Source organism: Trypanosoma equiperdum (assembly GCF_001457755.1).
Source record: "Trypanosoma equiperdum strain OVI genome assembly, contig: ctg_1123, whole genome shotgun sequence".
NCBI classification, from domain to species: domain Eukaryota; phylum Euglenozoa; class Kinetoplastea; order Trypanosomatida; family Trypanosomatidae; genus Trypanosoma; species Trypanosoma equiperdum.
In genome coordinates this window covers 730-9,451 of record NW_027123087.1, presented here as the reverse complement: position 1 = coordinate 9,451, position 8,722 = coordinate 730, and the positions used below count along the sequence as shown (strand labels likewise).

Below are 8,722 nucleotides of genomic sequence, written 5' to 3'. Positions count from 1 at the left end.
GGGGGGGGGGAAGGACTGTATAACGACGACTGCCGTAAACCGGCCTCATAAGTTCGTGTACATTCCTGACGACTCGCGGGGGATAGTTGAGAGAGAAAAGAAACATGCGTGGTAAGCGGAGGAAACGGGAGGATACCTGAAGTTTGTAAACGGTTGCTTGCACGAGCTGGCAGCATAAAAACGAGGAGGTGGGGGCGAGGGAGGAATGGAGCTCACCACCTGAAATCTGTGAAGAGACGGCGCAAGTGATGTGTCTACTCAAGCAAAAGCATCCAAGATCATGGGACGAGGGTAACATCAATGGGTATTCGCCTTGCTGGTTAGCGCAATTGTAATTTCGACGCGTTATTTCCTCTCTCTTTTTTTTCTATCCCTTTCCTCAATTTCCCTGAGTGCTAGGCTTGTGTTTGCCTTCGTTTGTTTTATTCGCTAGTGAGAAAGGGAAGTGGGGAATTGTGTGTATTTACCGCTAATGGTCCATAGTGCTCTGAGCAGTGGTCAACGCTTTTGAGCAAACTATCATCATCTCCAAACGCTAACAGATGTGGAGTTCTTTTGTTTGTATATGTGCCATTTTTTCCGTTTGTTTTTCGTGTACCTTCTTTCCTTTACAGTTGTAGTAAGAAATTTCCTTTTTTTTTTGCTATTTTTTCCTCACCTTGTTTCCTTACTTGTTTCGTCTTATCCGTTCTTATTCCCAGGTTCGCTGCGGGGGTGGGGAAGAGGGTTACTTTTATATTATGCGCTTTCGAACGTACGTCACCTGCCGTTAAATACACCGACACTCTCGCCGCTACCTTCAGGTGAGTGCTGCGCTGTGACTTTTGCTTGCAACGATGCACCCGCGACATCATTCTTTTTCTCACCTCACCCACCACTCCGCTCCTCGTCTCAATGCGTTGTTTGTCTAACCCTATTTTTTTTTGTTTGAAAGACTAATTGCTGTTAACTTAGTACATGCCAAAAAAATTATCCCGGTGAATCACCCGCATCTTCACTCCTAAGGTGATGAAAGTCGAGGTGTCTGGACGCCGGCTATGTGTATGGGTTGATGTCCCACAGCGGGACCAAAATGGGACGCTCGGCACGCGTGACAAACGGTGTGCTTCCCTGCCATGAGGGCAGGAACGTAAAAGGGAATTTGCTGGGGTAGGAGTGGGAAGGCGTGGATACTCGAACGGATCTCTCTACCCCTTTTCTCGTATCGGTGGCTTAGTTTTGGTTTTTTTTCTTAAAACAACAACACCAGCAACTCTGTTACACATTTTCGTTTTTGTTCGGTGGTTTACTTGTCTGGTAGTCGCCGGGCGTACATATTTTTGTGTGGGTATGTAAGTGGGCAGGGGTTCCGCAGTGCAGCACCTCGATGAAATAAGGGTACATTCAATCTTCCCCTTGATGTGATATATATCTCCCCTACGGACGCGCTGCCCACTTGGGTAGAAATCAGACCTTTTCGTTTATGTTTTTCACTCCCTCCCTATGAGTGTTATTACCTCGTAACCGCGACCAATAACTGGTGACAAAGGCAGGGTGGGTTAAGGGGCAAGGTTCGCGCTGTCCAGTTTCCCCTCGCAAAGAAAAGGGCTCCATTATGGTAGCTTACGCATCAGCGGCCTCCTCTTACCACGCGGGCGTCTTGGTTACGAGCGTGGTGCTCTCTTTCGGGCTTGGTTTGACGGTCTGGTGGCTAGCAAGTGGTTACCGAGGTCGTATGCGGCTCCGTTCCCGCGTTGTGTTGGTAAGGTTTGTCAAGCAAGTTGTGGACGACTGGGAAGAGTTCTGTTTACGCGAGGTGGAACATTGGCTGGCTGTGCGGTCTCCAGAAGGGAACATTGGAGAGGATTCTCTGTTCAGCAACCATGGTGCAAAGGAAAGGGGGGAGGTCCAGGACGCGTTACCCTTCCACGGGCCAATGCGATCCATGGCGTATGCACCGGGCGTGGACCTGAGTCGGTGGTTACAGCTGTGGAATGTTGGCCGTCGGCTCTGTGCGGCGTTGCCGGAAGACATGGTGTTATTGGAGCGGTTGGGGTACATCATAAAGTACACCGCTTTTCGACGACTGGCTACTATGGCTGAGGCGCGGTACTACGCGGCGGCCTGGCGCAGCGCCGTGCACGGAAGTGACACAAAGAATGGGAAGGCACAAATCCGTAGGCCCCGCATCCCTCCTTGGCTCGTGGGCCATCGTCCCTTCTGGGTTGTACCTCTCCCCAGCCCAGGTGTGGGGCAGTTTCTTTGCCTTCCCTTAAGCTACTTTCCTGTTGAAGCCGTCCTCACCAGTGGTGCGGAGGAGACATGGGTGAAGGATCTCGCAGACGTTCTACCACTCATCATGGGTCAACTAAGCTTTAAGTTTTTGGTCGACGGCCTTCGAACGCGACAGGCACGAAGGGTAGCCCACGCCACAATACGGCGGAGGTACCCACCGTCCTGGAAGCGGCTCTGGAGAGAGATTGACCGTTTATTCAATACATTTGCCGCACCGCTAGCTAAGAGCCAGTTGGAAAGGGGAAGGATGGCGCGGCAACGCTTTTGTCGGGAAAAGTTGTATGAAGGTGTGGAATTGGTTTCAGGTGACGGACCTGATATGGAGGAGGGTATGGATGGAATCTTTAGTGTACAGAGTTCTGAAAAGGTGGAGGGGGTCATGGGCCGCGATGTATTGCTACGTGATGCAAATTTGACACGCAAGCTGACGTTGCTTCTGCGGTTTCGAACGCTCAGCCACGCAGTGCGCATTGCAATCAACCTGTGGGCGCCGCGGTATAATGTGTTTGCAGGGTGGATGCTACCTTACGTGCTCTCATCTTCCGGGTGTCTAGAAGGCCGTGGGGCCGTACTCATGGATTTCGCGCGAAGCGTCCTTTGGGCTTCTCTTTCCGCCGCTGTGGGGGCTGCCGTTCGGTCTTTTGACGATGTTTTCAGGTGGAAAATACTTGTGATGTTGCGTGACGAGGTGTTGCATGAAGTGAATGTCAAGATAGCTGTTGCTGATGAGGCGTTTTTGCGGCGGTGCTCGTCGGAAGGTGTGGGCAGAAGCGGGGGCAATCCTCTGGCTCGCTCGTTCGAGTACGCGGAGAGCACGGCAGCACGGATGCTTGGTTACTTTGACTGCGAACAAAAAAAGTACATATCGCTCATCATCGGAGTGGTCACTGCAATGCTTCGACAAGAAGTGGACGTTGCCGCGTTCGCTGCAGCAGCGTCTTTGCTCAACTGCTACGAGATATCACGGGCCATCGGTCGTTGGTGCGGGTTACTGCTCGATAAGAGTGTCGAACACGAAATTGCACGCATGGGGGAAGAGCCCTTGCCAGCGGAACCCCGATACGGACTTCAACTTCTGCTGGAGGTATTGGCCGAGGAAAATGATGGCACCACAGGAACGAATGCGCCAGTGGAAGGGGACGCTCCGGTCCAAAATGGAAGCAGAGCAAGTCACTCTCGATATTTTCTCTCACTGATTGCTTGTGGGGGGACTTTTCACGTTGACTGGCCGGTTGGCCCACTCCCCACCCATAAGAAGGCCCAAACAGACGAAGTCGCATATCTTCGACGTCTACAAAAACTATTCGACACCGTCGTCAGCGGTGAAAGGGCCTGTACATTATCCTGCACTTCGTTTATCTGCTCACCGAACGACGGTGCTTTATCCATTGCACGGGGCCTCAGGGAAAATGCCGCATGTGTCAGGGAATTTGTGCTGAAGGAAAGGGTTCAGCATGCGTTGGAAAGGAACACAGTCCAAACTGTTCCTGCCAATAGTTCAGAAAAACTACACGCCGTGAACGGAGGGGCCAAGGCGGCTCTAGATGCAGAAGAAGCGGCGCTGCTAGCACGTCCACAGGCGATGAACCGCATCCCTTCAACGCTTGGCTTTGACGACGTATTCAGTAGGCCTCCGCGATTCATTCTTCGTCAGTTGGGCCTTGACACCGTCTTCGCACAAAGAGCGGCGCTTTCGGTCCGGCGAGCTGAATCATTTACTATTACGATGGACCTTTCAGACCCAATCTCCAGACCGTTTCATAACGTGTTCAGACAGCTGCTTCTACATTTGACGGAGTTTATTGAAACTCTGTTGTTTTATTCCTTACTAAGTTATCGTTCAAATCTGACCTCCATTTGGGGCGTCTGGCCCACATGGTTTACGACCCGTTGGGCCTGCGACGGCGGCGCCACCATTGCTGCAGAATGGTCTGCTGCTTCGCTGCTGGACCGAGTGAGCGCCTACCGCGCGCTAATGAGAGGAAACGAACGTGTCGAGCTCGACCATCCCTTCCGACTCACACAGCAGGTGGCCCGTTACATGCCCACATTCGTACACGATGCCTCTCCCCATAACTATTCAGCGGTGTTCAAGGCGCGAAGAGGGCTCTGGCGGAATAAAATAAAACATGTTGAGGGCATACAATTTGATGATGCTGGGCGCATCAGCGAGGGTTTTCACCTCCGCAAAGGTATTGATTTCCGTGGGGTGTGGTTTGTCTATCCTGAATTGCACCACTGCGCAACTGACGGGTCGTTGCAGCCAAGTTTAGCAAATGTGACGGTTCATTTTCCCGCCACTCAAATTACAGCCATACTCGGGAGAACCGGGTCAGGGAAGAGTACATTGCTGAGCCTGCTGAAGCGCACGTACGACCCAGTGGCTGTTGTATCCCTGAAAGAAGGACACGTGTGGGAGGAAAGTGAGGGCCTCATAACCGTACTGCAGCGTTGCCTGGACACTCAACTCCCACAGGCTAACGAAGGAAATTGCGAGAACGTCGTGACGATCGATGATATTCCCCTGACCTGCTTCTCCACCACATTCCTGCGGCAAGCAGTTGGCATGCTCGAGCAAACTCCCTTCACCTTCAAGGGTCTAAGTTTCCTTCAAAATATTTCCCTTTTCACACCGCGAGTGTCTAGAGACGAATGTGTTGCAGCAGCCACCCTTTGCCGATGCAAAGAGTTTATCGAGTCACGGCCGCTTGGCTATGACGACAAGTCGAAGGAACTAAGCACAGGCGAAAAACAACGCCTCGCACTTGCACGGGCTATTTTGGTGGGGCGGCACGGTCTCGGCGTCTGCCTTCTCGATGAACCCACGTCACACTTGGATGGGCACACCGCCGCGTACGTCGAGGAGGCCATCGGCAACCTCACCACAATCCAACAACCTGAGGTCACCGTTTTGCTGGTGTCCCACCGCCTCTCAACCATCCGATATGCAACCCACGTGGTGATCCTCGATGGCGGCCAGCTCGAGTATCAGGGCCCAGCCGATGAACGTAAGTTGCGTTCGAATTCATTCCTCCGCTCAGCGGCTGGGGGACAGGACCTACAGATCGTGCGCTCCGCAGCGCGGCCGGAAGGGCGAACACAGGGCAATGTCAAAAGTGCCATATACGCCGACGGCTTGCTGAAGGTCTCTTCTGTTGACGCTTAACATCGTGGGTCGCTGCGTTTTTTTCTTCGGCTGCCGCTTTCAACCATGCTGGACGATACCGTGCTTGGTATCGTGGAAACATCGTAACTCTATTTTCCTCCGTTGTTTCTTCCTTACTGCGTACCTGAAGCTAGTTTTTGACCCCTCAGGACTCCCCGGTGTTGTGAGGAGTGAAGAATGCGCTGAAGATTCGGGGTCGCTATTTTTTTTTTAAAAAACCCTTGGGAGGAGTCGGCTACACCTTGTGCTAGTCCCTGCCCGGCCACTTGGAAGCTAACGTGCACTCGAGCACCCAGGGGGTTGTTGTGGGATGTGTGTGTGTATGTGGGCCGTAACTCCCCGCCCTGTTGCCCGAGTGGTCTTACTACCATGTCCTCTAGGGCTTCGGACGCAGTGGTGCAAACGCCCACTCATACCCAGCGCTCGGACAGCGGCGCGTTGTTGTGACTTGCGATGGGAAGCAACTATCGTCTCCGCGATTGTTTTACCTGTGATGTAGACCGACAGATTACAAGGGTAGCAGGAGCATAATGGACACGAGGGAGTGGCAGTCGAGCCCGTGTGCGACGATAGGGCAGCGAGGAGATGAACGACGCCTTCCGGGCGTTCCGGAACCGTACTCAACGCACCGGATCCTCAGAGAGCCGAAAATGGTTTCTGGGACGCGATTCTGAGGATTGTTCAACGCCTTCTCAACGCAGACGTCTCGGAAGGGGGAGGGGGAGAACCAGAGAACCAATTTTTTGCGTCCAACGGCGCCCCGCCCACCGTGCACTGGAGGTGCGGTCTACCGGTTCCCCGCAACACTCCCTTCACTCACGGGGTGTGAAAAAGGAATGCACGGGACCTTAACGTGCTTTGCCGAAAGCTAACAACTTGTCCTCAACCAAAGTGGTGGGACTATTTCAAGAAGGGGTTCCGTCGGTACCTCGCTAATGGGAAGGAAAAAACCAGAATCTTCTTCATGACATGGGTGTGGCGGTGGTCGGCCACAGTGACCGCACGCAATACCGCCGGCATCTGGTGACAATGGGAACTCTCCGAGCCCGATTCCTCGTGGGCGCGAGCGCGCAGTTGCTTTCGGTGCTTGCCGGATCCCCATGCAACCCGCTAGTTGATCGGTGACGGTACTGAAGCAACACGCCTGCCAGTTTAAAGCGTCAAGAAGGGATGTTGTGGCCATGATATGGCTTAAAGTGGGAAAACAAGGCAAACCAGCGGCGGCCCCCTAAATGTGTTAGGCAACAGGTGCTGGGAACGGGTAAGGACGGTTTCAATGCGCACATATCCCCCACACGCCACAATTATACCTTCCTTGCCCATTGGGAATCCTTACACCGCGTTACATTACGCAAACTGGCGCACCTCGGCTTAAAGTGAATGAATGCACGTTCGCTTTCAACTCGTACGGGTAAATTTGCGCGAAGCCGCGATGAAACGACCCACCCACCGCAACCCTTAAAGCAGCGGGCTCTTATTCAAAGTGCCTCCGCCTGGGGAGTTTGAGAAAGTTAAGGTTTGGGGCTCCTTGCCGCTTGCCCACGGGGGGGGGGGCGCTGCTAATCCTCGGCTTCCCCATTCCTTCTCTAGCGTTTGTTTCAATGAAATCCGAAAAGGTGCTGAAGGGCGCCCTCGAAGGGACGTAACCCGCTTCGAGATGGCATCCGGTCGTGGGCACACGCATCCGGACCGAAGAAGAAGGACACAAACCGCCATTTCAGATTTTGAAGCAAAATCCTTTGCTCCCTTCACCTCTTCCTCTTCCTACTCCTGCTGTAAGTGTTGCACAACTACACCTACTCCTTTATTCATCTGCATCATTTTCTTCTCTTTCGCTGTTATCGGAGCAACATGCTTCTTTCTGCATAAGCGCCAAGTCCAGTGCGGCGACAACACTGGCATCAAACTTCACAATATATTGTTTAACATTTTCATCCCAAAACTTCTTGGCAAAACTGTAGTCGGAATCCCTATCCGAACCGCCTTTGTATTGGCACCGCTGTTTGTCTCTAATTGGCTCGGCGCCAGCTTGTTGCACATAAATCATTTCCCAGTCAAACTTATTTATCACACCTCTCCAAAGTGCCGCTTCATTCTCGCGACTCGTTGGAGGAGCAAGTCCTTTCAGCATTCTCACGACAGCTTGTGTTGTGATATCATGACGGCCGGCAACTGTGCATTGAAACATCACCATTGTCCTCTTTTTGTTCCTCCCTTTGCCATCCGTGGGCATTTTACCATCCACAACAGCAAGGGCATTGAACACAGGAAAACGAGGTCGCGGTCTGTAAAGTTGCATAGATTCCGTGGAATTTATTATCGCTCCTCGTGCTTCTGGAAGCTCCTTTGCTTTACCAAATTTCAGAAACTTCTCTTTAACTTGTCCCAAGATGCTTCCACATTTATCTTGCTTTCTTTTTCGCCCACTCTACTATGGGTAGAGGTTTGATCATTTTAACAAACACACGCAATGGATCTGGAAATTCAGGACCCTCGACACAATCATCCTCAAACCAGAAGGGAAGCGTGTCGCAAGAAACAAATCCTCTATGATAACGATGGCCGTCTCGCTGTATTTTGGCTAACCTGTGAATTATCTTTCGCCGCAGGGATTTGGAGTGCGATATGCATACAAAACCTTCGATACCTCCTTCACCACGTACGCGAGCATTCTTTACGAAGCAGTGTAATGCGAAACTTTCATTTCATTTGCCGTCTCGTAAAAACCTTGACATACAAACGGCGCTGTTCACGGGTTTCGATATTTTCCAGCGCAAAAGTAACCTCCGCCTTACGTTTAAAGTAAGGACCTTCTTCGAATACGTAACGAGGGAAAGCTCCAACCTCCTCCACTCGCTCCTCGAATTTGTGCTAAGCTTCTTCCAACTGTTTATCTGCAATGTCTGGAAACCATACGCTTCTCTTCAATGCGAAAGGGGCTTTCATTTCACTCGTGGTAAAGGAGTTAACTATAACATGCACTCCTCCCCTTTGTTTGTTTATCCCGGTTCCGGTAGGCAGTCTATTTTCCCCCCTTTCCTAGCTTCACTGTGCTTTTAACCTGCACGTTCCCCAGTTGGGCCTCGTCCAACATTTCCCTAATCCCCCTTTTCGCTTCATGTTTCTTGTGCGTTGCCGCTGCACCCACTACGCTGTTTGACCCGTTCCCACTATCAATAGCAGTGCAGCAACGTCTGATTTGATTGCGATTCTTGGTATAACAGTTTCAGCTGACGCAGATCCCCGCCCACTCCTGCTTGGGTTCGTGCTTTTAGTAAAATA

At 51.9% G+C, this 8,722-nt stretch overlaps 2 protein-coding genes across 2 annotated transcripts; one reads left to right on the top strand and one right to left on the bottom strand.

Annotated features, from left to right (window-relative positions):
• Positions 1–1,594: 1,594 nt before the first annotated feature.
• Positions 1,595–5,440, top strand: TEOVI_000736100 (ABC transporter family-like protein; the record flags this gene model as incomplete). Its single annotated transcript, XM_067220352.1, has 1 exon — positions 1,595–5,440. One exon carries the CDS (start codon positions 1,595–1,597, stop codon positions 5,438–5,440), a length of 3,846 nt encoding a protein of 1,281 aa, XP_067076453.1.
• A 1,804-nt stretch (positions 5,441–7,244) lies between these two features.
• On the bottom strand, positions 7,245–7,739 carry TEOVI_000736000 (uncharacterized protein; the record flags this gene model as incomplete). Its single annotated transcript, XM_067220351.1, has 1 exon — positions 7,245–7,739. The coding sequence occupies one exon, from the start codon at positions 7,737–7,739 to the stop codon at positions 7,245–7,247; it is 495 nt and encodes a 164-aa protein (XP_067076452.1).
• Positions 7,740–8,722: the final 983 nt, after the last annotated feature.